This window comes from Marasmius oreades, chromosome 3 (assembly GCF_018924745.1).
Source record: "Marasmius oreades isolate 03SP1 chromosome 3, whole genome shotgun sequence".
Classification (NCBI taxonomy): domain Eukaryota; kingdom Fungi; phylum Basidiomycota; class Agaricomycetes; order Agaricales; family Marasmiaceae; genus Marasmius; species Marasmius oreades.
Window position 1 is genome coordinate 2,304,074 of NC_057325.1, and position 25,167 is coordinate 2,329,240.

General features: G+C 47.9%; 11 protein-coding genes across 14 annotated transcripts; 6 read left to right on the forward strand and 5 right to left on the reverse strand.

Annotated features, from left to right (window-relative positions):
• Positions 1-43: 43 nt before the first annotated feature.
• E1B28_006055 (uncharacterized protein) lies at positions 44-4,490 on the reverse strand. The gene is made up of 11 exons (XM_043150665.1): positions 4,302-4,490; positions 4,200-4,241; positions 4,024-4,143; positions 3,751-3,975; positions 3,386-3,697; positions 1,634-3,333; positions 1,536-1,563; positions 1,364-1,482; positions 1,189-1,311; positions 892-1,131; positions 44-841 (listed from the first exon to the last, which is right to left on the reverse strand). The coding sequence occupies exons 1-11, from the start codon at positions 4,366-4,368 to the stop codon at positions 146-148; spliced, it is 3,672 nt and encodes a 1,223-aa protein (XP_043011755.1). The 5' UTR covers positions 4,369-4,490; the 3' UTR covers positions 44-145.
• Positions 4,491-6,306: 1,816 nt separating this feature from the next.
• Positions 6,307-7,533, forward strand: E1B28_006056 (uncharacterized protein; the record flags this gene model as incomplete). 2 transcript variants are annotated; one of them, XM_043150666.1, is made up of 4 exons in its annotated part: positions 6,307-6,494; positions 6,547-6,566; positions 6,627-6,828; positions 6,875-7,533. In XM_043150666.1, the coding sequence occupies exons 1-4, from the start codon at positions 6,320-6,322 to the stop codon at positions 7,531-7,533; spliced, it is 1,056 nt and encodes a 351-aa protein (XP_043011756.1). In that variant the 5' UTR covers positions 6,307-6,319. The 2 variants fall into 2 exon arrangements, with proteins under 2 accessions (XP_043011756.1, XP_043011757.1); XM_043150667.1 differs by having other exon boundaries at positions 6,882-7,533.
• On the reverse strand, positions 7,497-9,097 carry E1B28_006057 (uncharacterized protein). Its single transcript, XM_043150668.1, has 5 exons — positions 8,705-9,097; positions 8,162-8,645; positions 7,923-8,107; positions 7,748-7,870; positions 7,497-7,698 (listed from the first exon to the last, which is right to left on the reverse strand). Exons 1-5 carry the CDS (start codon positions 9,050-9,052, stop codon positions 7,591-7,593), a joined length of 1,248 nt encoding a protein of 415 aa, XP_043011758.1. The 5' UTR covers positions 9,053-9,097; the 3' UTR covers positions 7,497-7,590.
• Positions 9,098-9,273: 176 nt separating this feature from the next.
• E1B28_006058 (uncharacterized protein) lies at positions 9,274-10,827 on the forward strand. Its single transcript, XM_043150669.1, has 7 exons — positions 9,274-9,398; positions 9,453-9,653; positions 9,707-9,974; positions 10,047-10,194; positions 10,249-10,255; positions 10,316-10,348; positions 10,400-10,827. The coding sequence occupies exons 2-7, from the start codon at positions 9,605-9,607 to the stop codon at positions 10,774-10,776; spliced, it is 882 nt and encodes a 293-aa protein (XP_043011759.1). The 5' UTR covers positions 9,274-9,398; positions 9,453-9,604; the 3' UTR covers positions 10,777-10,827.
• Positions 10,828-10,891: 64 nt separating this feature from the next.
• E1B28_006059 (uncharacterized protein) lies at positions 10,892-12,564 on the forward strand. The gene is made up of 4 exons (XM_043150670.1): positions 10,892-11,321; positions 11,389-11,790; positions 11,854-12,053; positions 12,119-12,564. The coding sequence occupies exons 1-4, from the start codon at positions 10,924-10,926 to the stop codon at positions 12,475-12,477; spliced, it is 1,359 nt and encodes a 452-aa protein (XP_043011760.1). The 5' UTR covers positions 10,892-10,923; the 3' UTR covers positions 12,478-12,564.
• On the reverse strand, positions 12,565-14,663 carry E1B28_006060 (uncharacterized protein). Of its 2 annotated transcripts, none has more exons than XM_043150672.1 (5): positions 14,588-14,663; positions 14,499-14,527; positions 13,886-14,452; positions 13,453-13,836; positions 12,565-13,401 (listed from the first exon to the last, which is right to left on the reverse strand). In XM_043150672.1, the coding sequence occupies exons 3-5, from the start codon at positions 14,171-14,173 to the stop codon at positions 12,886-12,888; spliced, it is 1,188 nt and encodes a 395-aa protein (XP_043011762.1). In that variant the 5' UTR covers positions 14,174-14,452; positions 14,499-14,527; positions 14,588-14,663; the 3' UTR covers positions 12,565-12,885. The 2 variants fall into 2 exon arrangements, with proteins under 2 accessions (XP_043011762.1, XP_043011761.1); XM_043150671.1 differs by having other exon boundaries at positions 13,886-14,136; positions 14,293-14,527.
• Positions 14,664-14,736: 73 nt separating this feature from the next.
• Positions 14,737-16,854, forward strand: E1B28_006061 (uncharacterized protein). Its single transcript, XM_043150673.1, has 6 exons — positions 14,737-14,938; positions 14,986-15,857; positions 15,920-16,092; positions 16,245-16,398; positions 16,455-16,556; positions 16,623-16,854. Exons 2-6 carry the CDS (start codon positions 15,712-15,714, stop codon positions 16,753-16,755), a joined length of 708 nt encoding a protein of 235 aa, XP_043011763.1. The 5' UTR covers positions 14,737-14,938; positions 14,986-15,711; the 3' UTR covers positions 16,756-16,854.
• Positions 16,855-16,996: 142 nt separating this feature from the next.
• Positions 16,997-17,654, reverse strand: E1B28_006062 (uncharacterized protein; the record flags this gene model as incomplete). Its single annotated transcript, XM_043150674.1, has 4 exons — positions 16,997-17,148; positions 17,202-17,334; positions 17,393-17,538; positions 17,594-17,654. The coding sequence occupies 4 exons, from the start codon at positions 17,652-17,654 to the stop codon at positions 16,997-16,999; spliced, it is 492 nt and encodes a 163-aa protein (XP_043011764.1).
• Positions 17,655-17,803: 149 nt separating this feature from the next.
• E1B28_006063 (uncharacterized protein) lies at positions 17,804-18,887 on the forward strand. 2 transcript variants are annotated; one of them, XM_043150675.1, is made up of 4 exons: positions 17,804-18,048; positions 18,107-18,144; positions 18,200-18,427; positions 18,477-18,887. In XM_043150675.1, the coding sequence occupies exons 1-4, from the start codon at positions 18,023-18,025 to the stop codon at positions 18,767-18,769; spliced, it is 585 nt and encodes a 194-aa protein (XP_043011765.1). In that variant the 5' UTR covers positions 17,804-18,022; the 3' UTR covers positions 18,770-18,887. The 2 variants fall into 2 exon arrangements, with proteins under 2 accessions (XP_043011765.1, XP_043011766.1); XM_043150676.1 differs by having other exon boundaries at positions 17,804-17,995; positions 18,057-18,144.
• Positions 18,888-19,074: 187 nt separating this feature from the next.
• E1B28_006064 (uncharacterized protein) lies at positions 19,075-20,186 on the reverse strand (the record flags this gene model as incomplete). Its single annotated transcript, XM_043150677.1, has 4 exons — positions 19,075-19,125; positions 19,196-19,735; positions 19,804-19,903; positions 19,957-20,186. 4 exons carry the CDS (start codon positions 20,184-20,186, stop codon positions 19,075-19,077), a joined length of 921 nt encoding a protein of 306 aa, XP_043011767.1.
• A 947-nt stretch (positions 20,187-21,133) lies between these two features.
• Positions 21,134-25,158, forward strand: E1B28_006065 (uncharacterized protein; the record flags this gene model as incomplete). Its single annotated transcript, XM_043150678.1, has 5 exons — positions 21,134-21,357; positions 21,411-21,485; positions 21,541-21,726; positions 21,776-24,288; positions 24,339-25,158. The coding sequence occupies exons 1-5, from the start codon at positions 21,193-21,195 to the stop codon at positions 25,156-25,158; spliced, it is 3,759 nt and encodes a 1,252-aa protein (XP_043011768.1). The 5' UTR covers positions 21,134-21,192.
• Between the last annotated feature and the right edge of the window lie 9 nt (positions 25,159-25,167).

Consider the following 25,167-nt stretch of genomic DNA (forward strand, 5'->3'; position numbering starts at 1 on the left):
TTCTTCAGCTAGTCTTGGCATAACGGTAAGTGAGAGCCGGTAATGATATGCAATATGAAGATGAGTCTGAACCTTTTACAGCCCTTTGCACATCTTCCATGTATTAGAATTGATCCAAAAATGTATGATTACAATGGTGTATGATTCATCGCAGAAAGTCGGGTTCATTAATGAATATAGGGTCGACGGCCTTCCACTTAGCTTCCTTGGAGCCACTTTGTTTCTCCCTCCAAACGCTCTGACGTTCTTGCCAGTACTCGAGATTACCATCAACTCGGGCTGGGACCCATACACGTTCTCCACTGTCACTGTCTGTCTCAGCCCTGAACCATCTAGGTTTATGGGGTGGAATCTCGCCTTTCTCTCTTGCTCGTCGAGTTGCACGTTGCATTTCCTCTTGCTCCTGCTTTAATGTGTTCGCCGGTTCATAATATCCAAGCTCAAATGCGCGTTGATCAGGACGTAAGCGACAATCCGTCGGACACAAATAAGGCTTCAATGTTTCCTTGGGACAGTCATTGAGAGTCAAAGCGAATGGCGTAAGGTTAAACGGTGATCCAACAGGTTTCTCTGAATTTCTCCAGAGAAGGAAGTATTCAGGAGACGATGAAGGTGATGCGAGTCCACTGTTATCGCTGACCGGCATATCAGGATTGAGGTCTCCAGACCACGTTCCGGCATCTCGAACGATGAGTTGTGAATTCCATCTCCCCGCTATTTCGAGGACAGTATTTCCCTTGGAGTCCATAACGCGCCCACTGATTTCGTAGGCGTCTTTGCCTCGCCATCCTCGTGGTTTGAATGTTAGAATGCAAGTGTCTTTGGTGCGATGATTGGTGATCTAGGTTTGCTTAGTTATGACTCGTATTCTGCTGCAAGGATTCTACTCACAATCATGTCACCATAATGATCTATGGTGGGTGAACCAAGGATGAAACCGGAAACGGCTGACGTCACTTTCTTCCATGTGTAGTGTTCAACCACCTTGCCTTCCCTCCTACCGTATTCACTGATCCTCGGAGCTTCAGGATGCCCAGGTGCCCAGTCCTGGGGAAGTAACAACTCTGCATGCGCGACGCCTGTCGGACGGATCTCAAACGACTTCCCCATGAATTTGTTTTGTGCATCGATCTAATGAAAAGACACGGTGTTGAATGGAACGTAAGGACACAAGCGGAAGACGCTCACCTCACCGTAATAGTTCCAGCTAGGTGCTTCTGCCCAGCAAGCAGAGATGGGCGGGTGATGGCTAACTTGCTCGGAAAAGTAACGATAGTTTTTGTCGAGACGTACATATTCGAACGTTTCACCCTAACCGAGGGAAATGGGGTGAGCCTATATAACACTGTCGTTAATAACTCACCAGCATAGGGTTGAAAGGTTTAGCGATGCGTCCAATCGTAGAAGAGTAATTTGACATTGCAAAAGCCGCTACAAACGCTATGCGACGATGGGGATCCTTATGATGTGCGGCGGCGTCCACTAAATGATGTCAGTTAGTGTCAAAGCATAGATAGCTATCGTCTGAGACTCACAGCATTCAGAGAACTCCATATCTTCAGCCTGAGTAGGAAATAATAGAAAAGGTAAACAACGATAATGTAGGTAGAAGTGAGCGGGAGGAGTAACATACCATGCGCTGAAGCATACTGGTGGGTTCGTTGAAGAATACAGGAAAACTAATCTTTGTCAAATCTTTCCCGATGCTATGCTTGAGCACCGACCACAGGCTAGTGGGTGGTCGCTCGGCTATGATCTCCAACCTCGCCCGTAAATTTTGATACCCGACAAGGGACATCGTAAGCTCTTCTGAGATGACAGATTCTTCGACAGAATGTGTGGGGCTCCTCAACTCTTCCGGAACCACCAAATTCGGTAGCGCATTTGCCTCTATAGCGTCGAAAAATTCATCTTCATCATCGGTATCATCCATGCCTGCCTCAGGGGAGGTAGAAGTGAACACGTCCTCAGTGCCCGCGGTGCCTATTTGCGTAGTTTGTGGAGTAGGTACTTCCGGAAGACCTACTATGCCGGGAGATTGTACTGGGGTCTTGAGTAGAGAACCTCGCGAGACAGAGCCTCTAAAGAAGCTTGGATCGCGGTCTTCACCGAGTTTGCCCGCGAAGTACGACATTTTTCTACCCTTCAAGGTGTTCACCCCATCCACGGAGCCGAAGCCAGTGTCGAAGAACCTACTTCCCCGTCTCCTACTCCGCATTCTAAGCTCGTTTTCTAGAATTTCACCTTCCTGGACAACAGTAGCCAGACTCTCTTCCCATACCTTCTGGCGTTGTCTCTCTGCATCCAATTTATGCCTGTACCAGTTCTCCCTTTCTTTCGTCATCTGCATATACTCACTAATCATTCCTTGTACTAAGGTGTGCGACTCCTTGAACGCATCTAACTCCTTGCCTTGAGCGTTTTCGGTACCGACATGGTAAAGTAATTGCTCAGTCAGTTCAATCTGCGCGGCTATGGCATTTCCATGAAGTTCAAAACTCCCCTCGTGAGGAAGAGCTTCTGCGCTCCTCTCGGAAGAGGTGCCGTCGTCGACTGATTCTAAGTCATCATTGACAAATGCCCCACTTTCGGCATCCGTTACGACACCGCAATCGGTGTCCCGTGAGTCCAGCAGATGAGATCCGGCAAAACCTTCCAAGTGTGAGTCCCGGGGAGCACTGCGGTCTTTGCTGATAGTTTTCTTGAGGCTCCGACCGCTCAAGCTGCGTCCCATGGATTCTATCGAAGGAGCAGAAACTTTAGACCTTACACCAGTGAAGCTCAGTAAAGAGTCGGCGCCAATGGAAGGTGAGGGGGTATGGCTATGGCCGTGGGGCCGTTCACTTTCTTGACTCGACCGTTTACTGGCATTGGAGGGTACCTTGGAAACGGCGCATTGTACTCCACTGCGGGTGTTGCGTTCAACATCTCCTTCTGTGCCACTCGGTCCAGAACTGTTTCCTTCCCTCTTGTACCATTCAATGCTTTTCCCGATCGCTTGTGCCCACCTCGCGGCCTCGACAGGATGATTTGCCTTCAAGTACCATTTCTGTATCGAAGTATGACCTTTGCTAGGCGTTGAGTGAACCTCGAAATGAATTTTGTCTGAACGTCCGGAAGGAATCTTCAGGAGAGCCGATCTCATGGAGATTGAACCGCGACTCGCAATCGTCTCGTCCTCCTGATGGCGATAATACGAAAGTACGCCATCGCGAAGAACGAACCAGCGTGTATTGTAGCCTTTGGCGACATTGGTGTACTTGTTGAGATATCCCTTGAGCATTAGTGGCTCTGCGAAGGTTGTCTCAATGAGGGTGGCGTCGTGATTGGCGACTTGGTGTTTGTTAGTCTAACAGCTCTTCACAGACATCGACATCGCACTCACATTGGCGCAAGAAAACCCTGACCCTATCATCTTTTCCGGCTCCCTCGTATGCGACTTTACCACGTCTGTCCCTGATAAAAACGTCTGCCCCCGCTCGAACAGCAAGCTCGATGAGACGTAAATCCTTTCGTTTAGCCGCCTCATGCAATAAGGAAGTCCCGGAATCGTCGTCGAGATAAGATAAATCGACGAATCGAACCCGTGAAGACTCAAGGAGACCTAGCAAGGTTGGGGAGGGCTGGGAAGATGGCGGCGACATAATGTAGCTATGAAGTAACGAGCGATAAGATGCATTGAGAAATTCGCGTGAATCTAGAACAAAAAGGATTCGTGACCAGGCACTGATAACACCGCATCAACCTTACCGTCGATAGCACGTATTACCCCCTTTTCTTTCGCCACTTCCCTGCAAGTACGACCATGATCATCTTGGAGAGCGTCATTGATCCCATCTTGTTCTAATAGCAGGTTGACAACATCGACTCTGCCGAGAGAAGCAGCAAGGTGTAGTGCCGTCGTTCCAGATGACGTAGGGTGAATACCATTAGGCGATATTGCACGATGAGATAAAAGTAACCGTATCGTTTCCACTGAATGTGTGAGTTGCAGTTAACAATCGGCTGAAGCCTATAACTTACCAGAACCACATCTTATGGCCAAATGCAACGCTGCAGCGCCAGTGTCAAGATCTCCATCGGTCGATTTACGTTTATCCCTGCTGATCTCGTTCAAGAATGGGTGTATAAGGGAAGGGTCCCCTGGAAAGGCGCCCCTACGTAAATATTTGCCCAAGTATGATTAAACAGACACACACCACTGCGAAGTGCTGACAAGAGTTTTACTTGGTACAGAGGTTCTGCAACATCAAAACGATGTGAAACACATGAATCGAGCCAATAGACGGTTGTCGACATACTCATATCGGCTTTTGAAGGCCCAGACGACGGTGTAGATTTCGTTGAGGTGAAAGAAGATATCGGCATGACTGGTGAAGCGTCGTGAAAGCTATGTCGTTCAGAGAGGAAATCTGCCCATACAGTTATACTTGTACTGAGGTCAGTGTCGTCGTGATCAATTGGACCAAGTGCTCGTGGGAATGGAAAAGTAATGGACGCGTGACCCGGGTTTTCAAGTCATTTTTACTGTGTTCCTTCCATACGAAGTGTTCTTTCCCCTAACTCCCGGGCTGTGGATAGCAAGATACACTTTGAAGTATGTCATAGTGGTGTGTAGCATCGAAGTTATAGTTTATAGAAGACACTGCAAACCAAGCTGGCTGTGACACGCTTCGTCACTTTCTGTCCCATCCTGTCCCATCAGGAGGGGGCCATTTTTGGTACATATTTTTGGGTCAATTTGGGCAAATTTTTGGTACATTTGGATTTGGGTGGGAAGTTTGGACCATTTTTATGTACCATTACTGATACAGCCTCACACCTACACCACTGATTATTTTACAAATTTTTTGGGTATACAACATAGTAGAAAAAATTAAAACGGTCCGGTACTTACCCTCAGCCAGGACAACACTAGCGACCCATTATTATGTACATACGGATCGGACCTGGCTACCGACGAGGCCACTTACGCACACCAGGGATCGTAGGTGGTGCTCAATTTGGGTGATTTTATGTACATTAGGATCGGAGTGTCGGCCAAAATGAGACCCCTTTTTGGTACATCCCGGATAGGACAGTCCAGGGTATATGCCCCCCTCCTGTCCCATCCCTGTCACAGTAGGGCTGTTCAATTCTAAATTTTCAAAGGTTGCAATTCAAACTCCGCCCGTCCAATCAGGTGCCTCCATTTTCACCCCCTCGTCCATCGTTCTGGCTGGTCCCCAATTGCGCTCCTTAGAAAACATAATCTATAAGTCTTTAAGTCTCTATATCACTATAGTATTCCCCGTTTTATAATGTGATATAAATAAGACTAATTGACAGCTAGAAGAATCCACTTGATCTACTTGCAGCAGTGGCAGCTAATAAACCTCCTCCTCACTCAACCCAACCACCGAACTTCGAACGTAACTCTCTGATTGCTCGTGTTACACGCCTGCAGTATAAAACAACGGTGCCTGCACCGATTGCGACCTTCAGTGCAGTATCTTGTATTGGTGAAGCCAGTTGACCGTAACATATTAGGAATGTGCCAAGTTGGTGCTTGAGATGGCGCTGAGGTTTTCGGCCCTTTGACTGGAACAATGGGTTCGGAGCGAGAAGCTTGACAAGAGTGTCGAACATATCATGGCTGACTCTGTAATCAAAAATCAAAGTGAGGTAAGAAAAAAGTATAACTAGTACGATACCGGAAAACAGAGCGGAACTGGCGGTCAGGAAGTTGCAGCAAGCACTCAAGAAAGTCTTTTTACTTCGGAAACTGGAAATATGGACCCCTTCTACCATCACCACAAAGTGTACATGCCATCTCCAACCATCTTGCACCAAGTGCCCGTCACAAAACTGCCACTTCTTCGTTGTCCTCCAAGTCCTCCACATCTTCCTCTGAGTCAGATTCCTCTTCAAGGATATCGGCCGCCCCAAGAAGATGTTGTGCATCCGTGAGAATAGCATTCACGTGTTGAGTTATGGTCGCAGTTGGCATGAGATGGCAGAAAAAGAAGTTGGATATAAAGGAACAGGTGTTGATGAAGCTAGAGGGAAATTGAATGGGGGAAAAGTTCAGAAATCATAGAGAACATATGATAAAATAGGCATACCGAATTTTGGTCCTTACGAGTGACAGCTGCACCGTGAGGCTGGACGTCGAACGAGACGGCGGGGACGATGCGGGCAGAAAAAGACTGGGCGCTTACAGGCCGGGGTGCCCGATCGAACCGACGATGGGGCGGAGTTTGAATTACATGGTTTGCAACGTTTGAAAATTTAGAATTGAACAGCCCTAGTCCCAACTAGTAGCAGCGTCCAACCCGATATGCTAGACAAGCAGGAGGTCGTCGTGTTGTGCATTCTAGTCTCTTATATTCTGCTCATTGTAGCCCTTTTCGTTCTCATCCTTCAAAGCCTGCCTTGGTCCCGTCTCAACAGCTCAAGATTTTCCTACTTGTTCTTGTTTTTGACCGCATGCTCTTTTGCACATACTTGGTACTGTGAGATGTTCTGTTACTCTTCTTGTCAACATTGATTGAAAATTTCTTCCAGACATGTTAGGAGTGTTCACGGTGAGGATGTCGAGCTTGACGTGTGGTCAATATCCCGGTTAAGAAAGTTACGCGTTGCAGACCAGTTATATGGAATACGAATCACGGGTTGAAGGAGACCCAGCGCGTTCGTTATTGAAGAGAATCGCAGTCTGGCTGGTGGATACCTCTCTGTTCGAGGAGGCCTGGTCAAAAGCATGTTCTGGTGCTGTGAATTGGTGGTGGAGTGAGCAGATATGCACGTATACCGCAGGTCCTTGGACTGTCTTCCTTTTCATTCAAGGTACGTTCGTTGGGCAAAAGTGAAAAGTAGTGACAAATTTAAGCAGGACAAAGATACAAAATCAAGCACTTATGGGCATATATGCTCTTGGGTCAATTGGTCGCTATCTCGGTCGGGTCTAATCTCTTTTATCTGGCCATCATCCTCTCTGGATGGCAATCTCGAACAACAAAGTCAGCGTCTTTCTATGCACCACCCGTCCTGTCGATCAGTGTGTTGCTGTCACTCATAACAGTCGCCAATTCGCCATTCACCAACGCCGATAGCTTTCTACCCAATCTACTCCTGATGCACATACTCCTTCTAGTGCCCTTGATGTTCGCAAACCATGGTGGGGAGTACTCGATTCGACTTTCGGTCCCTTACAGATCCCTCCACATCGTTCTATTTTCCTTCATTCTCGTGTTGCGCGTAAAGACGACGCTGGCAGCAATCCGATCTACGTCGGACTCGTCTCCACTCCATGGCTTTATCCCATTCTTCAAATCCGCTGCCACTGTCCTACATTCACATCCCGCACAAGCCTCTCTCGGGTGGGATGTGATATGGACATCAATGTCTTTTGTGTTTTGGACAGTTTTACATCAAGGAGTAAGTCTCGCTCCATTTAGTGCGTTCTTTGTGTCAGCAGGCGTGGTGGCCCCATGGTTAGCAGCGTCCGAGGCCGAACTTGACCAGATGCAGTATGTCATAAAACACGAGTGAGAATATAAGTAGGCCCAAGCAAAAAAAATGTAGGGTAACGGAATACATGATGGGGGACTACTGTTGCTTGCACTCCTCTGGATTCACATTACCACTGCCGGCAGGTGCACCACCCCGACCTTTAGGAGGACCACGACGCCTTGGGGGGGAGTCTTCGTCAGAGTCCTGGAGAAGAGGATGTTAGAAGTGTAAGGTTACAACGGTTAATTCATACATCATCGAATTGACCGTCATCGTCATCATCATCTACATCCTCAAAATCTTGTTCCTCATCATCGTCAATGATTTCATATTCTATAGCTTTGCCAGTGAAGTAGTCGATGGCTTTAGGAATAACCTGTGAGAGTTGATGTAAGTAAGTATTTTAGATATAACACGAGGTGCCTTGCCTTCTCCCTCAAGTCCTCGCCAATCTGATAATCGAGCTCCAGCTTGTCTTCAATGTCCTCGAGTTCCTCTTCATCAAGCTCTCCTTCTTCCACCGCATCCTCAGCAGGTGGCACAGGAGGGCTGAAAAAGTTGAAGAATGATTCCGTGGGGCGCGCCTTACGCACCAGCCGCGTTCGGTTCGTATCTAACAATCCGGCGTAAACCTCAGATAATGAATAATGAAAGTTTTGTTCCTTACTTTTGTTCCGTTGCTTTTTGATTTCAAACTCTTTCGTAAGATCCTTATCGTCCTTCCACTTGATTTCTGTACCGATAGCACGGTCGTAAATGAAATCTCCAGTGTAACCTAGTTCGTCTTGAAAGGTATAAGTCTTCTCCAGCGCCTCGTTTTCAAAATATTCGTTCGGGGAGAAAAAGAAGGAAATTTTGAAAGCTGGTTTGCCCTCTTCAAGGTATGAGAGTCGCACATCCTTCAAATATTTAAGAGCATCAGCATCACGATCCGTAATGAGATCCGAAATCCCGACATGATTCCGCAGAGCGGTCAGCCAGAATTCGGGGATTTCATGAGGTCCAGTAATATCTTGGGGGATAGGCGTGTAATCCTTGTCGTCTTCAAGTGACTGTTTCTCTCCCTCTTCGATTTCTTCTGCGGTCGGTTCCGCCGTACCAGAGATGATCGCATGGCGCCGTTGATATAAAGGTTGTGCAAGTTGAAGATACTACCATGAAGAGAAAAAATCAAAACAATGGCGTTGGTCGATGTACATCGATCTCGCACCTTTTGCTCAAGAGCAAGACATTCACGCTTGTATTGGTCGTGAAGCTTATTTTGCTTAACCTGAACACCCTTCAACGCTTCGATACTACGTTTAACCTCGACTGGCAAGCTCTCGATATAACCAGAACTCTTTCCGATGAGGCTGGCAAGACGTCCTTGAACCATACCAAGCAACGCAGCTTGCTCTTTGGAAACTTCCTGCTCGCCTTCTTCCTCATTATCTTCGGTGATATCTGGCACGGTGGGTCGTGAAAGACCTGCCGCTATGGGGGCATTCTGGAGAGGAGTGTTTTGAGGAGTTGGAGCAGTTATGTTTCCAGAAGGCGTAAAGGGTATCTCGGATGACATTTGGAGAATCCGCACGTCTGTGGAGGGGATGAAAGAGGTTTGACGCAGGCTGTCTGAAAAAAAAAGCGTATTGACAGCATCCTGGGGAGTCGGAGTTTCGGCACATGCCGAGCACGTGTTGCGTCTGAATTTAAATCCGGACCGTATTAGTTTTTGGTACAGTAATAAAAAAAATCCACCTCGTGCGTGACGCACCATACCATACCCTTTTTGGACGACCCATTTACTAATGCCTTTTAGTTGCCTTTCCTGTCAATCCCGACTCTTGACATAGAATGATTCTGCCCAGTCGACCTTGCAGATCCCTGTGCGGGTTATGCTGAAGAACAAGGTGAATCCGACATTTGTAAGAGAATGCGGGTATTTTCTCTACTTATCACCGGCTCAACGAGTGCATCAGGGTCACGGCACAAGGATCTCCCTTCCCAGTACGGGTACCCCGAGTCTGCATGGACTTTATCAGACAGACTTTATCTCTATCAAGTACTGCGATCTTTGCCTTGAAGCACCATACGACAGTCCTCAACCGTTGACCTCAAGCTTTCTCCCGCCATGGATCAGTCAACGTTACCGCGCCGCCAGCTTGTCTGGTTCATCACAGGTGCGCTATCAATTTCACCTACATACACTCGAAATAACCCGAACGTTTCCCAGGGACGTCATCCGGCTTTGGATACCGTCTGGTATTATCTGCTCTAGCTCGAGGTGATCTAGTAATTGCTACTGCACGCGACTTTGAAAAACTACAAGACCTCTACGGTCGTGAAGAACGTGAAAATTTACGGCTTTTACAATTAGACATAACCGCTGGATTCGACGTAATAAAGACCATCGTTGACAAAGCCTTGATACTTTGGGGTAGAATCGATGTCCTAGTTAACAATGCTGGGAATGGCTACCTGAGTTTCGTTGAGGAAGCTACGTGAGTACCCCGTTCATAAAGCTGCAATCTCGGTACGGGAAATCTTCTTGTCTCATTATTTGTCTGTTATAGATCCGATCTATTTCGCCGCCAGTTTGACACAAACGTTTTTGGAGTAATGGACGTCACAAATGCCGTTCTTCCCTACATGAGGGAAAAGAAAGATGGCACAGTGATCGTCGTCGGGAGTCGATCTGTATGGAGAGCAGATATGCTCAGCGTGAGTCGGTCGCTCTATCTGTAATCCATCATTAATTCAGTACAGAGCATATAGGGTCTTGGTAGCTTTCCCGTCACGTCCCCTTCAATTGAAACTGCCCTTTTCTAAAGCAGATTTACAGGGCCCTACGCTGCCTCGAAAGCAGCGATTCATGGTAAGCATATCTTCCTTGAATTGCTTCTCTTAGGTTGATGTACTTGCGCAGCCGTGACTGAAGCACTGTCGGTGGAACTGGCATCTTTCAACGTCAAAGTGCTGCTTGTCGTACCGGGAGCTTTCCGGACGGAGAAGATGTATTCCATCCCATTCAATGAAGCGAATCCTATCCCCGATTACGACGACGTGAGGAAGTCCGTCATGTCGCAAATTGCAAAAATACCTGGGAACGAACCAGGAGACCCTGTTAAGGCGATGGAAGTTGTGGTCGATATTGTCAGGGGTGAGGGTGTTGCGAAAGGTAAAGAATGGCCTGGTACAATCCTTCTTGGAGAGGACGCCGAAGCGACTTACCGAAAGAAAGAAACCAAACTGAACCAAGCGATTCAGGAATGGATTCAGGTCACCAAGAGCGTTGCATTCTAGATAGGTAATAGCTCTGCAATGTATTGTACGACTAGGAGAGACAATTGCGGCTGTTGAGTACTTTGGTTTCCGGTTTAAGTTGTCGGTCGATCTCGCCGAAGTCCCGGCACACCATTTTGCTATCGATTATAATCAGCGCACATTCCAATGTCCACTAGCAGAGTCACACCCACTGACATTGAACTCAAAGAGGCTCTAAAATCTCTCAAATCCTCAAATCCGACCCTAGGAGTCCCCAAAATACACGCTCTTCTCCTCCAAACACATTCCGAATGGCTCGTCAGTGAAAAACGGACCCGGAAATTCCTCCAAAACGAGGGTCTGGTACTTTCAGCAGACCCGAACGGAAATTCATTCCAGGATAAAGGGAAAGCACCTTATCCTTCTTCGCGCATTATACCCAATCTTGACGTTGGAAAATGGTCGACCAAGGTGGAAGTCAAGTATTTCAATAAACGTAAAGGAAAGGGTCTTGTGGCGAAGGAAAAAATTGTTGAAGGGGAAACCGTTTGGAAAGAGGATCCGTTCATTATAGCACCTGAATGGTATAGTCATTCCTTTGCTCTCAAATACGACTTTGATATATTTTGCTTCCCCCCCTTTACCGGGCAGGGACATATATGACCTTCAGGTGCAGTCAAACGCATGTAGCCATTGTACTACGCCTTTCTCTTCCACAGTCAGTGCTTCTCTAGTGACTTCTTGCCCTTCGACATCATCTTTCGCCTCGAGCTCAAACAATTGTCCCGCACGGTTCTGTAATCGTCTATGTCAGGCGCGTTCTGCAAAACACCATCCCCTTCTCTGTCCTTCTCAAAACCCCGCGTCGATCCCCTTAATGAAATGGACGCGTGAAATACAATGGTTGGCCTTACACGCGTTGGCCCAGCTGACTAGTCGACTCATGTTGGCTAATCAGATCGACACCAAGCTGGCTGAAGAAGATTGGCGGACATATAGTAGTTTAGCACAGATGAGTTTGGCAGATCGAGTCAAGTATTCTTTGAACGACACGTGTGTACCATTTTCGTTTGCTGTGTATATATTGATGGGTCCATCTTATCGTTTTGCTTCCAGTGATACCCATTCCGATGCCGTGAACCAGCCTGGATGGAAAAAGGCCTTCGAGTTGTATATCCAAGCCTTCCGACATCCTGTATCTGCTACTGATCAAAAGAAACTCATAAAATTGTACAAAAAACCACTCAAGCCGGAGATCGAACGGGAGTTGTTCGAATACGACGGTTTTCTTCGAGGTTTAGGGCGTATGAGTCTTAGTATGTCCCCCCCCCCTATTCCCGCTTTTCAAACCAATAAACTATTCATTCATGTTCAATTTCAGACTTAGAAGCTCATGGTGGTTTGTACACTTTTCACTCTCACTTGAATCATTGTTGCTCTCCCAACATTTCCGTTCGCCACCTCGATCGCATGTCTCTGTACCGCATCACCATCATCGCTTTGCGCGACATACAAGTTGGAGAAGAACTCAATGTTACCTATGTCAATCCTCAAGGTGGTGTACGTGCCAGGCAGAATGAGCTTGAACAATGGGGATTTGGCAAGTGTGTGTGTGAAAGGTGTGTGAGAGAAGCGAAGGAGTTGAGAGACAAGGGAGAAGATTTTGACAATGTCAACGGCGATACTTTCGAAATGAAGGACCTCGAGAAGGAGTTGAAAGCAGGTTTAGGAGTCTTGTGATGAATTTGGAACCTTCGCTGTATCTCGACCGTCGTGGTGGTATTTCGCCACTTTTTTTGGCCGTTCCTTGTAATTCATAGTCGTGTTTACTTACTAAGAATGATAGTGTACACAAGCTCGTATATTGCAGTGGGTTTTAACGAGATACAAAATGAGTGCAGATGACTGAATATACATATAAACGAAACGAGGGGAAAACAAATTGAAGCGTTCTACGCACTATTGTTAACCTAAGAAATGTATAAGAACAAGGACGACGTGATGAGGCGTTCTACGCGCTGACTGGAGCATCTACGTCCGAGGAACGAAAGCAAGCATGAAAAAGAAAAGATCTATATCAAAGGGGGAGGCATGTGCCAGTGGTGCGGCAGGGGCCTGCCTGCAAGGGACTTGCTTTGGCCTTGTCAATCAATGGGCCAAAAAAGTTCTTCTCAAACGCGTGAACCTGGGCTTGTGGAAAGGACCCTTCGATACAGCGATGTGACTTGAGGTATGGCGGGCACGAGTCGCAGTCTCGTTTGATCTTTGTGCATCAAGATTGGGAGTTGAAGAAATGTCTTGAGATGAACTATGTTCATTCGAATCCTGCGACGATCTGTTCTGCTCGTCGCCCTCCATGTCTGACGCCTCCTTGGACGTTTCACCGTCATCATCACAAGAGTCTGACTCCAAACCCTGCTCGTCGTGGTCAACTTCGGCATCGGAATCCTCGCTTTGACCTTCAGACGAATCGTCACAGTCATCGTTATCCTCTGAAACTGATGTGGGGACTGTTCCATCCGAGGAGTTACTCTGCTGATAGCCCTTGCCTTCTTCGGCAGAAGAGTCCAGAATCGAGGCTGAGCCGTCAGAATTCCCAGTGATGAATGGTGCGATCCTTGGTCCAGGGATGACATAGTCGGATGGTTGAAGGCCATCATAAATCTAGTCAAGAATGAAACAGCGAAATCGAGCACACGGACAATAGAAACAGACCTTTGGCACCCAGATCCCGGGATCTTCGTCACTGTACGCACCAGGGAACTTGACAACGTCTTTATCAGCAGGTTTTCCGCTCTTGTTTCCACCCACGCGAATCTGAACACAGTCGACATAAAACTCGGCACCGTGCTTTTCGTTGGCGTTATGAAGGGCGATGATCTCGCTACGGACCAAGTAGTTTCCGGACGCTAGGTTGTTCGGAATGACCGCATGAATGGTATCACCGTGTTTGAGGTCGGCTTGTTTCCATGTGCGATCTGGAAGCATCCCAGTTTCCTGAATCTTAAACCACTTTGCATCCATAGGGTCGAACTCATTGCAAGGTCTATTGCCGCAGGGCGCCATGTAGGTCAGCATTGGGCCCATATCGTGTGGCCACTACAAGGCAAGTTAGATAGACTGTTCGAGGTCTACGAATTGACCCTACATGTTTATTGCCGTCGCCATCTCTCCAATCAAAGGTCATTTTATCGCCTGGCATGGCGTCCGCGACAAGTGGCGCTGGCTTGGCGCCGTGGCCACAGTTGATGCTAGGATTGTCGGCACCTTTGTTTGGTCCCACGTCGGTAAGTTGCCTGATAATGCTATCTCTCGGAGGATTTCCAACCGAGTTACCCTCGTATTGACGACTGCCGATATGCACTTGGGCTAGAAAACCATGTGCAGAGGCCCGAGCAACTAAAAAGGCGGTTAAGATGAAAGATGAAAGATGCATGGGGTGCGAGGACAGCGATGGTGGGTGTGAGTGCGATAGCCAAATAATAAAACGATGGTGGAGAAAGTCGGGAAGAGTACCACAGGAGAAGAAAGTGAATGAATAGAAGACGAACTGACTGGAGACCTGGTCGTTTCTTGGAGGTTATATACACCGCTGCCACGTGAGTTGGAGCGCAGCGATCCAGTTTCCTCCTGGTATGAAGCGAGCAGCATAAAATCATTCAGCTCAAATAGGCGTTAGAGGGCTCCACGAGATTCGTTCACTCTAGGCTTTTCCCTTTGCAAGGAATCAGAAAGGTTTCGAAGGTTTGCACGAAGGTTACCGAGGAGCCGCGAAGTGGATCACAGAATACTACAAAGAAAGAAAAAATGAGTGTACACGTCAAACTGTAGTCGAGAAGTAGACTCAGACGTCTCCTGTTCCTTTGCCGTAACTAGACGTCGAAGTGTATGGGTAAATATATGCAGATGGAGGAGAGGGAAGTTCTTATTCGCCGCGCGTCTATCTTCCATGAATATCACAAAAACAAAGTTTGACAAATAAACAGCTTGCACGTGCGATGCATATCTCACTTCAGCTCGCTGGCGACCAAGAGACTTCCAATACCCATGACAGATAGTCAGCCGAAGTATGACCTCTGACCCCCCTAACCACCTGCCAGTAGGGACGCCTGGCGGCGAATATGCGAAGAATCGATTGACAAGGGATCTACTTCAGGAGCGATCCAAATCTGGAAATCTGAATATCTTGCTCGTGTTCCAAGTATGTTTCAGAATGTCCATGTTAGCCATGCACTCAATAACGTTTAGTCGCCCCGCTTCCCAAGTCCCCGCTCACGATGAAAGGGAGGTGTGCGCTCGGGTGGGACATATCTGACACTTTCATCAGAGCATTATCCATCCAGCCGAGCAGGAAACGAATATTATCTAGTTTCATTCATGCCTCTTCTTCACCGTCAATTAATCTCAAACGCCAGCCGAGTGACGAGAAGAGAACCCCCTGGGGGTTACACTGGGACTTACGGCGGCCATCCGTGGAATAGCAGCTTCCAAGTTGATCTCTAGCCTATATGGTATTTGATATGGCAACCACATCTCGCTATTGAAACTTTCGTCCTAGAGTCTATCAAAATTCAGTTTGAAACCCTCGGTCCTCTCGGGTATTCATGTTCCTTCAAATTCGGCACACAGACTCGCCATTAAAGCGTTGGATTCAATTTCAAGCGGTTATAATACCTGTTGCTGACAAACGTATTCGGGCGTGGCGGATAGCATGGCGCTGCAGGGGGTTGCGGGAATTGAGTACGGAAAACGACAAACATCGGACCATAATTGCAGAAAGGACGCCAAGTTCCGGGGACCGGCCAACTGTGGGGTAGAGGTAAGTTATCCCCGTGGGATTGTTCGCATTATGGTACAAACAAACAAACCACCCGCCACCGCATAAATTGTCAATCTACTTGGGATGGTCGCTTGGAAGTCTCTTTCTTCCTTATCCCCCTACCAGGCTACAGCTTGTCCTCTTCGTTCCTTACCATGTCTGACCTTGAGAAAGGAAACTCTAGTGCTGTTCATGCTACCCATCCAGATAACGCCTTGAGAAATGGCACAGACCCTGCAGCTGCCTTCAGGAATTCTCCCACCTCTGCGGTCAAGAATAACATCGCCAACCCGGCCCCTCTGTACGATTCAACGTTCCTTCTTCACGATGGATTACTGATGATCTGATACGCGTTTTCTCCAGAGGTCTTTTCTCCTTCGCGTCGACTACTCTCATCTTGTCCTTGTTCAACGCCAGTGTTCGCGACATAAAACATCCCAATCTTGTCATTGGCATGGCTCTTTTCGCTGGAGGTCTCGCCCAGTTCCTCGCTGGTATGTGGGAGTTCCCCAAGGGGAACACCTTCGGCGCTACTGGTAAGTGCTCGGATCCATATCATTCTCTCTATTTCTGTCGGCGCGGTCGCCTCGGCCTCCGCCTGCAACTCGGAGAAATAGAGCGGCACACATGACTGATTTCTCCTCACCAAGCCCGTCCCAATCTATGAACTGACAAACCGCCAATGTAGCCTTTACCTCTTACGGTGCTTTCTGGTTGTCATATGCTACCATCCTCATTCCTGGTTCTGGCATTGGGGACACGTACAAAAATTCCGAAGCCGAGTTTGCCAGTGCTGTTGGAGTGTATCTTATGACATGGATGGTCGTCACATTCTTGTTCTTGTAAGTTCTGTCCTCTCCTGATCAATGTTCGGGTGCGATCTTAATCAACTCTACAGCATCGTGTCCCTCAGGAAATCGATCTCCTTCATACTCCTTTTCGGGTTCCTTACACTCACCTTTATGTGTTTGGGTATCGGTGAATTGGGCGGTCTTCCTGAGTGCGCCTCTGTCCCTCTCTCTTCCCCGTTTTTGAGCTTACTCATTCCCTTCCTCCTTTTCTTTAGTGCCAAAACCGCAGGTGGAGGACTCGGTGTCATTACCGCACTCGTCGCATATTATATCGGTCTCAGTGAGATGCTCACTGCCGAGAAGAAAGCCGTTGTCCAACTTCCTTTGTTTGCCTTCAAGTATGATTAAGCGAGTTGTTAGTGTTTCTGTGACCTAGTTATCCTCTAATTCAAGGATGATGTATTTAACTTATTTCACGTTTTAATGTTTGAAAATAGTTAGTTCACTGTCCGATATCGATTGCGATTCGGATGGTTCGAACCTGTTATATATTCTGACCTGAGAAATACAAAGGACAGCTGGCACCTAAATATCCATTCTTACAGACACCTTTCATACACCCTTTCAGTTTCGAACAACAATCTCAATCTCAAACAACCATAGAGAGAACTGCCGCAAAAACTACCGTGCCAACCACTCCCGCTTGTCCACCGGCCACACCCTTACCGGCAAACACCCGCGAAGCAGAGTTCTTGGCGTTGGAGATTCGGATACCAAGCAATTTGCATGTGTTGACGTATTCTAGTGTTGGAATGAGAAATAGACAACCGTCATGAACATAGGCGGCAACTGACCTGCTTCCAACGCGTTCCTTGTACTCTGGCTAATCTTCTTGGAAGAATCTTGCGTGGTCACAAGGCAGTCGAGACATGCATTACTTTTGGTGTTGGTATCGTCGGTGCACATGCACATGGAAGCCGTGCAATTCTGTGAAATGTTGTCAGTGATCACGGTGGTACGTTCCGGTATAGATGTTTGAACGCACAGTGAGCATCTTCAGCGTATCTTGAGTACATTGAGATTGACAATCGGCAGGTATACTGTCGGCTGGAATGTCCGTGCGGTTCTTGGTTTCAAGAAAGGCGGCAGTTCCGGGAGGATTGAGAAGGAACTCTGGGGGAATGGCAACGACTAGAGGTGGATGGTGAGAAGGTTCACCGAGTATTGTAAAAAAGAAGGCGCGCACCTCGCAGAGGAATAATGACCAGGTAAGCAAATGTAACGAGTAAAGCAGCGAAAGCGACCATTATTGTTCTTGATTAGTATTTGGCGAAAAGAGAGACACAGTCCAGAGGAGAAGATAAAGAGCCTATCAAAGGCGTTGTTGGTAGAAGCTAAAGGGCCTAGAGAGTGTGAAGGTGGTGGTGTTGGAAGGAGAAGCGGCTTCATGACAACCAGCTCAGCATCCAACCCGTGCACGTGGCAACTGATCGCTGTAATCAGTTTCACCTGCCGCCACATTGCCAACACATCCAGCTAGGTCTCGACTCCTCACTATACCTCCGGCTGCAACATGAAGGCAAACGAAAATGTCGTTCTAATTGGCGACAGAGTCGTTCTCGTTCCATACGAAGCTGACCACGTTCCAGTAAATCGAGAGTAATCCTTAGTTTGAATGTCCAGCAACTCATTCCGTCCCTGGTGCGTAGAAATATCACGCATGGATGCAAGACGATGAAATTCGTTTGCTGACTGCTAGTGAATCTCTCACTCTGGAAGAGGAATACGAAATGCAACGTACGTGCGGCTGCTTTACTCTGTTCAGACTCACCTTATTACTTTCATTTCACAGGGAAATGGCGTGTCGATGAGGACAAACTGACATTCATCATCCTTGCTCGTATATCGGAAGTTCAAGGAGTGTCAGGTCAACTTGATCCAAAGGACGATACCATCCGAAATCTTCCAATGATCGGAGATGTCAATCTTTTCTTGTCTGACGATCTAACGTCCATCACGACTCGAGGTTTTTCTGACGAAGCTGATGGGTTTACAGCTGAAGCTGAGATCATGATTGCCGGTACGTATAATGTTCAGTTATTTACGTTCATCTTATCCGACATCAACAGAACCCTCCTATCGTAGAAGGGGAATGGCGTACGAAGCTCTCCAACTTATGTTTCGATATGCCACTTCCCGAAGGTCAGAATATTTTTCGGCAACATCTTCACCCGCCGTTACCTCACCATCGGATCTCGAATTCCCGTCGTTACCCACTCCGATTTCTCCTCGATCTCTTCTCACCCGAATCACGGAAAGTAATGAAGCAAGCATCAGGCTTTTTCAGAAACTCGGATTTGAGGTCACGAAACGAGTCGAGGTGTTCGGGGAAGTAGAAATGCGGTGGCGGCAGCGTAGCTAATTATAACTTAGGTATCTTTGTTATTCAGGTTATAAAAAGCTCATCACTCGTCCCCGCTGTTCCAATTCAGAAGCTGGACTGGCTGGACTGGCTGGACGGGAGGGCTGGTGGCTGTTTCATGATCCTTCGATGACTACAGTACAAGATGACTAGACATGGTTGCATGCTGATATCGTCATACTATCGAAGTGACGCACGCCTCCACCTCTGATTTCAGCCCCATACAACAAATACATTGGTGAAAGAAATGAACTATGCGACTAATACAAGAGATGAACACTGTACATCCCACTCATTTCAAGTATCTACTGTTCCGATTCAGCTACATAGCGAGCGAAACGAGGTGCGCGAGTGCCCTAGAAAAGGGGGAGGAGATATTCACATATCAGTCCAAGGACGACCAACCAGGCAGAGAATGTCGCTTACCCCTTGAGCAGCTGGTGCTGGCGCTTGCTGTCCTTTCTGAGCTTTGCGTCCACGACCGCGACCGCGACCACCTGCAGCACCCTTAGCACCTTTATTGGCAGCACCTCCAGTGGCACCTTGAGCACCGGTATTGGCAGCACCTCCGGCGGCACCTTGAGCACCGTTATTTGTAGCACCTTGAGCGCCGTTATTTGCAGCACCGTTGGCAGCACCCTTAGCACCTTTATTGGCAGCACCTCCACCTTGAGCACCGGTATTTGCAGTACCGTTGGCAGTACCTCCGGCGGCACCCTTAGCACCTTTGTTGGCAGCACCTCCAGTGGCACCTTGAGCACCGTTGTTTCCGTTGGCGGCACCAGCGGCACCAGCAGTACCACCGGCAACACCACCACCACCACCCTGTGCGACAACAACACAGTTACCAAATCCAGCAGCAGACTTGAACGAAACTAAACACAAGTTCCCGTTGGCACCACCTGCACATTGCGCTCCAGTGGGCAACTTCCCGACCAGTGGCTGAGTTCCAGTTCCCTGAGGCGCCTAAATAGAAGTCAAGTACAGTTCTCAAAAACACGAAACAACGAAGAGAGATATAAATGTTGACGTACGGCATCACCATTCGTAATCATCTGAACCTGACCATTGAATGAAGTTCCAGCACCGGTTGTATCAACAGTGGCTGTGAATTCACGGGAACCATCTTTGCCACTGGAAAGAGAGATCAGTTTCAAGTGTGTTCCTAGGGCCTGAATGCCACTCACCCATTAAAATTGATAGCGGTTGCGGAAAAGGTACCATCTACAGCGGCTTGGACGGGTGTAGAGCTAGCAAGTCCATTGATATTGGCGTTACCGCATGGTTTTTGAGCGCTAGGCCGCTGAACATCAGCTCGTGTGAGTTGTCCTTGAACGCCTAGAGCCGGAGTAACGCCAGCGTGTGCATGAACAGTGGCTGAAATGGCAATGACAACAGCGAGTGCTTTTGAGAACATTATTGATTGAAAGGAAGGTTCAAGTCGTCTGAAATGAATTTGTCTTTCTCTGGAGGAAAGAAGTTGTAGGAACCGGTCCTTGGAATTGAGAAAGAAAAAAGGTTAACGGTGGCAAAACCCAGAGAAAGGATAGAGGCTGATGAGAGATTCCGTCTGGACATTGCTTTTATACTCCAAGTTTGCTTCAAGTTACAGCTCATGATTTCAAAAGGTTCATGCCGTTCATGCCGTAAACATCAAACCAGAATGACGGTAGCGAATCGCAACGCTTCACATAGCCGCACGTTATCTTGCGGCATCAACCGGCCAGCTACCCGAAGTGTGACTCGAATGGAGGCTCGCTTTTGCTTTTCGCAGGCAATATAGTGATTCCACGCCCTTGGAAACGATACCGCATGGATTTCTTTAGCCCAATAAATCAATTGGTGCCAGGAAAAGATATTGCCACGTATAGACAGATTCTGTCAGATGGGACCTGAATCCGGATGTCAGGTGACTCTTGGTCCAAAACGGCACCGTTTCCCCGGTGTTCCGCTCTTCCGCTCGCGCCTACTCACTCCTTCGCGGAGTGTTACAGCTGAATGCGAAATTGTAGCGCAATTATGAACCAATATTCGACCCCGCCTTTGTTTGTTTGTTGTTGTATTAATATCCAAATCTGGTAACGGTGAGGTAATTTCCCGACGCCAGTACTCCATCCCACTCCACCAATATTGAATCAAAAGGGACTTGTAGACAGCTTTCAGAGAGCTTTAAGTAGATACTCACAGTTTTTTAGCCCTTAGAAATGACAGCCTGCATCTGCACTGGACGTTGAGTGGAAAGAGACGGCGGGGTCAATGTTTCAACCTTCACGTGAGCATCGGGCAATTACCTCAGTTACCAAATTTGGATTTTGTTTACAAAGAACAAATAAACAAAGGCGGGGTCGAATATTGGTTCATAATTGCGCTACAATTTCGCATTCAGCTGTAACGTCAAGCCCGTTTCTTCGTCGTGTATCGCGATGAACATCGGTACTTCCTCTCTTGCAAACTGGGATGGTAGTCAATCCATGGGTTCAAAGGCAGGCTCCTCATATCGAACCTTGTTACCAAGTTCCTCAGTATCTCAAATTTCGGACGCAATCGATACCAGGCTGGGGACTATCATAGATGCCTGGCACATGGAGGCACGTGTCGTTTCGTGGTCATCGCCCTTCGACCCTGTTTCACTATCGTATAGGATCTCAATCCAACTCACCGTTTCTCTTCGAACTTCGCGTCGAGTCAGTCGCTGGAAACCTCTTTCACGCAAGCCGTGCGTGTTTTCTTGCAATTTAGGCGGTTCATCTTCTCATAACATTTCTATCCAGACCTCACACGCGAGTTCCTACTCTCAATACACTTCGCTTTCACGTTCTTCGTCCTCCATGGGTGCTCTAGGGCCCCCAATTAATCAAATCCCAATCTTCAACCGTGACAAAGTCCAACCCATCTCAGCGCACATGAGCGTCGCGAGAATGATACCAAGCTGGGAGCAAGGTTATAGGGGTTCTTTGGCACGTCTATCTGTTCTTCCTCGAACAGTGGTTTCTAATGCTCCTTCAGCTGTCGGGCCAACAACCCTCGATGCCGCTCTCTACCACACCTTACTCCTCTCCCACTCGTAGTCCTTTTCTTCTTCCCAACACGCCGCCGATTTTTCCTGACCCCATTGAAACCCTCTTCACACCGCCATCAACGACTCTGCCTGTAGACTCACTATTCACACCGCCGTCTTCCCCTGATCACGCTCAAAGCAGCATGAAAGCTCAGCACCACAAGAGGATCGTATATCGCATGTCCCATGTTTCGGTGCCTTGCTTTCCGAAATACTTAACACGCGCGCACTACCTCAAATGGCCTGAAACGGATCTCACCTCATCTTCAACGACATATATGCCTCCCTCATCTAAGGAAAGCCGCGAACGTTACCTAGATCTCCAAACCACTCTCACAGATTCAATGAACCAAGCATACGCTAACAATTACACCTCTTCCTATACTAGTTTGTCTGAGCACGGCGACGTCATGAGGGTTGGCCGCACAAAGAAATTCGATTTGAGGCATGCGGTCAATTGCCTAGCTGGTTCTGATTTTGAAGATGAGTTAGAAGATGGCGACTACGAGTTGTCTTATGGGCTTGGAGAACGAAACGTGGGCTTCACGATGCCAAGGAGAAGAGGCGAATCTTCGATGATACCTTCGAAGAGGAAGAGGAAACGTTTGTCAATAAATAGCTGCGATGTGGATTATGATGGTACACAGGCAGACATTGCATCATCTCGTTCCCTCGAGAAGAAAACAGCACGATCTACCACCAAAACACCTGCCAAAACAACACCTCCCCGCACACCTGCGGAATTCTCATTATCCCTTCCAGAAGGATACCATGACCATAACAAGCTCTCGCGCAAAATCGCAACGTCGCCGTCTTCGAACATAAAAACCGATCTTCTTCGCGGAAACTCTCGCTTTGCTGTGGCGACGGATTTACCTCTAAGCTGGGTATCACATGGACAAGATGGATATTCCTATCATGCAATTATGCTTAATACTCGATTTGCTCGCAAGTCAACTATTTCGGGAAGATGGGGTACCCCAAATGCACTGGACAAGAAATCGATTCGTACGAAGGAACAAGCTGTTGGGCGGAATTCTTCGTGGACAATATGTTCTCCACGTCTGCAATCTGCAAACCCAGACGAGGAAGAAATCTTGACTCATGGCCTACGCCCTGCTTCGAAAGCTTCGTCAATGCATGTAACTGGATCTCGTTCTTCGAGCATCAGCCATCGACGTTCCACCTTTACGTCCGCGATGTCCTCAACAAACAGGTTGAAGGAACGGTCTGTTTCCACTCACTCGATACCACCCTCCCCGTCGACTTCAGAGAACATACCCCGGCCGGAAGAAACGAATTCGACACCTGACCGGCTACTTTCTGACAAAGGGAAAGCAAAGCAGGAGGTGGCATTCGTCCCTTCAATGAATACGCGAGAAGAATATCCCTCATCCTTTCAAGACGTCACCCGTGAAGGTCAGACACATCCCTTTGTATACCTCATTCCGCAACATCAAGGGGGTTCTGATATGTTCCGGCACGCCCGCTTCCCTCGATATTCGCCTATTCGTGGTCATCCACATCCGCATTCGCCCATTACCAGAGATGAAGCTTTTTTGTTCTCCCGGCCACTATCGCCACTTAATCAGACGCCCACTACCACGAAACCCCCTCCTATTCAAGAATATCTTGGTCTTGATGATCGGCTGGAAGGATACGACGTTCCTATATCAGATTCACAGCTCAATTTAGCTATCGGCGACCTAGAATTCAATCAGGCTCTCACCATTGACCTTCCCAATCCGGCGGTTAGAAGGGATGAGCAAGAGGGACGTGGAACAGTTGATCCATCCGTTTTTGTTTTAAGACAAGATACCCCCGACAGTCCAGAAACTAGAGTTCATGGGGATAAAAATAAAGATCTTGATGTACCGCGGACACCCCCGCAACCTGTCTTTTACGAGGGCTCCAAGTTACCACCTCGTTCGGTCACTCGTGTAGTTTCGGTTCGAGTGCGTCCTCCGTCCATTAGCGACACACCGATATCTACTCCGGCGCACGAGGAAGGGAACAATGCAAGTATGGCGACAGAGATCAGAAGGGCAGAGGATGAAGACCCTGTAATAGTTGCAGCTCCCTCGTCCCATCACGGGTCGTTTCATTTCATCAGTTGCAGCTCACGAATGGATGACGTCTGCAATTTTTCTGGATTTTCTGAGGGTGAAATTTACGATAACGCTTCCTCCATTAGTGACGACAAGGAGGAGGTAAATACAGACGATTCTCTTTCGAAGCCAGAGGCTCGGGATTTCGAAAGAGGGCCTTATGCCGATATCTACGATATGATGCCTTCCAAAGAAACCGTTAGTTTGGCCGGAAATCGGCGAGGAAAGCTATGGGCTTTGGGAAATGAAGACCTCTTTTGCCACCAATGCAGAGGTCGCTCCAGCAAAGTCCACGTTTCCTGCGATAACTACGAATGCACAAAGCACTTTTGCATCAAGTGCTTGGTGACACGGTGCGTCTCATGCCATTCAGATCTGGTATTTATTCTCATCTTCCTCGTAGCTATGAAGACGGTACTTTCAGTTTTCTGAAAACGGTACAAGCTTTCGAATGTCCAGTTTGTCGCGACTATTGTACCTGTGATAAATGCTCGACACGTCGAGGTGAAACTTACGTCCCTTTGCGGCAAGCACGGTTTGGCCATGGGGAAGAATCGTCGCATCATAAGGGTAGGACCTCGGAGCGACAGCAACTGGGAGGGAAGACCAACCTTCCTTCGATCCAAGCAACGGACACGGCGAATGCACCTCTGCAATATTGGGGTCCGATATATGATCTAGAATGCACACATCCTATCGCCAAATGTTTCGTCCCGAACGGGAACCGCGATGATCAGGTATTAGCTCAGCCTCTCACTCGCCCCCGTCGACGGAAGAAGGTTAAGAAGCGAGTGATGTTCATCGGCAATTTACAACCTGGCTGGAAAGAACCTTCCAGACCCAGTCCTGTAAACACAGACACAAGAAAGAGGTTTTATGTTGGACGCCCGCCTCCCCCCATCGTCCCCAATGGTGATTCTCCTGGATTACTTCGAGATGTTAGTCCGCTTACGGATTTGGAGAGTGAGGACGAGGAGGGTTCATTCGGGAACTTTTGGTACAGTGACTCTAATGATGAAGCTACTACAAGCGATGACCAGGACATTTCCCGGGATCAGTTTGAGAAGGACAAGCTCTTTCTATCTCGACGTTCGAAAGAGCGCAATCCTGAGCCGCCGTACGACGCCAATGGTCTCCCTACGTCTTTGGATGAGCACATGGTGGCGAATACGATTCAGTCTGCGTTCGCTGCTATTGGGATTGAGTCGCATTGTGTCCTGTGAATTCTTCAA

Excerpts from the sequence above, each read along its gene's own strand:
- E1B28_006055 (XM_043150665.1), bottom strand. The coding sequence starts at position 4,368 with ATGCCGATATCTTCTTTCACCTCAACGAAATCTACACCGTCGTCTGGG. Across the intron at positions 4,144-4,199 it reads CTTGTCAGCACTTCGCAGTG|GGGACCCTTCCCTTATACAC; the intron begins GTGTGTGTCTGT and ends GCGCCTTTCCAG. Across the intron at positions 1,564-1,633 it reads CCAGTATGCTTCAGCGCATG|GCTGAAGATATGGAGTTCTC; the intron begins GTATGTTACTCC and ends TTTCCTACTCAG.
- E1B28_006057 (XM_043150668.1), bottom strand. The coding sequence starts at position 9,052 with ATGTCATCCGAGATACCCTTTACGCCTTCTGGAAACATAACTGCTCCA. Across the intron at positions 8,108-8,161 it reads CAAAAAGCAACGGAACAAAA|ATACGAACCGAACGCGGCTG; the intron begins GTAAGGAACAAA and ends CCGGATTGTTAG. Across the intron at positions 7,699-7,747 it reads ATGACGGTCAATTCGATGAT|GACTCTGACGAAGACTCCCC; the intron begins GTATGAATTAAC and ends CCTCTTCTCCAG.
- E1B28_006058 (XM_043150669.1), top strand. The coding sequence starts at position 9,605 with ATGGATCAGTCAACGTTACCGCGCCGCCAGCTTGTCTGGTTCATCACA. Across the intron at positions 9,654-9,706 it reads GCTTGTCTGGTTCATCACAG|GGACGTCATCCGGCTTTGGA; the intron begins GTGCGCTATCAA and ends AACGTTTCCCAG. Across the intron at positions 9,975-10,046 it reads AGTTTCGTTGAGGAAGCTAC|ATCCGATCTATTTCGCCGCC; the intron begins GTGAGTACCCCG and ends TGTCTGTTATAG.
- E1B28_006059 (XM_043150670.1), top strand. The coding sequence starts at position 10,924 with ATGTCCACTAGCAGAGTCACACCCACTGACATTGAACTCAAAGAGGCT. Across the intron at positions 11,322-11,388 it reads TTCATTATAGCACCTGAATG|GGACATATATGACCTTCAGG; the intron begins GTATAGTCATTC and ends TTTACCGGGCAG. Across the intron at positions 12,054-12,118 it reads TTTAGGGCGTATGAGTCTTA|ACTTAGAAGCTCATGGTGGT; the intron begins GTATGTCCCCCC and ends GTTCAATTTCAG.
- E1B28_006060 (XM_043150672.1), bottom strand. The coding sequence starts at position 14,173 with ATGCATCTTTCATCTTTCATCTTAACCGCCTTTTTAGTTGCTCGGGCC. Across the intron at positions 13,837-13,885 it reads ATGGCGACGGCAATAAACAT|TGGCCACACGATATGGGCCC; the intron begins GTAGGGTCAATT and ends CTTGCCTTGTAG. Across the intron at positions 13,402-13,452 it reads CCGGGATCTGGGTGCCAAAG|ATTTATGATGGCCTTCAACC; the intron begins GTCTGTTTCTAT and ends ATTCTTGACTAG.
- E1B28_006061 (XM_043150673.1), top strand. The coding sequence starts at position 15,712 with ATGTCTGACCTTGAGAAAGGAAACTCTAGTGCTGTTCATGCTACCCAT. Across the intron at positions 16,399-16,454 it reads GTCGTCACATTCTTGTTCTT|CATCGTGTCCCTCAGGAAAT; the intron begins GTAAGTTCTGTC and ends TCAACTCTACAG. Across the intron at positions 16,557-16,622 it reads GAATTGGGCGGTCTTCCTGA|TGCCAAAACCGCAGGTGGAG; the intron begins GTGCGCCTCTGT and ends CCTTTTCTTTAG.
- E1B28_006063 (XM_043150676.1), top strand. The coding sequence starts at position 17,921 with ATGAAGGCAAACGAAAATGTCGTTCTAATTGGCGACAGAGTCGTTCTC. Across the intron at positions 17,996-18,056 it reads ACGAAGCTGACCACGTTCCA|AAATATCACGCATGGATGCA; the intron begins GTAAATCGAGAG and ends CCTGGTGCGTAG. Across the intron at positions 18,428-18,476 it reads AGCTGAGATCATGATTGCCG|AACCCTCCTATCGTAGAAGG; the intron begins GTACGTATAATG and ends CGACATCAACAG.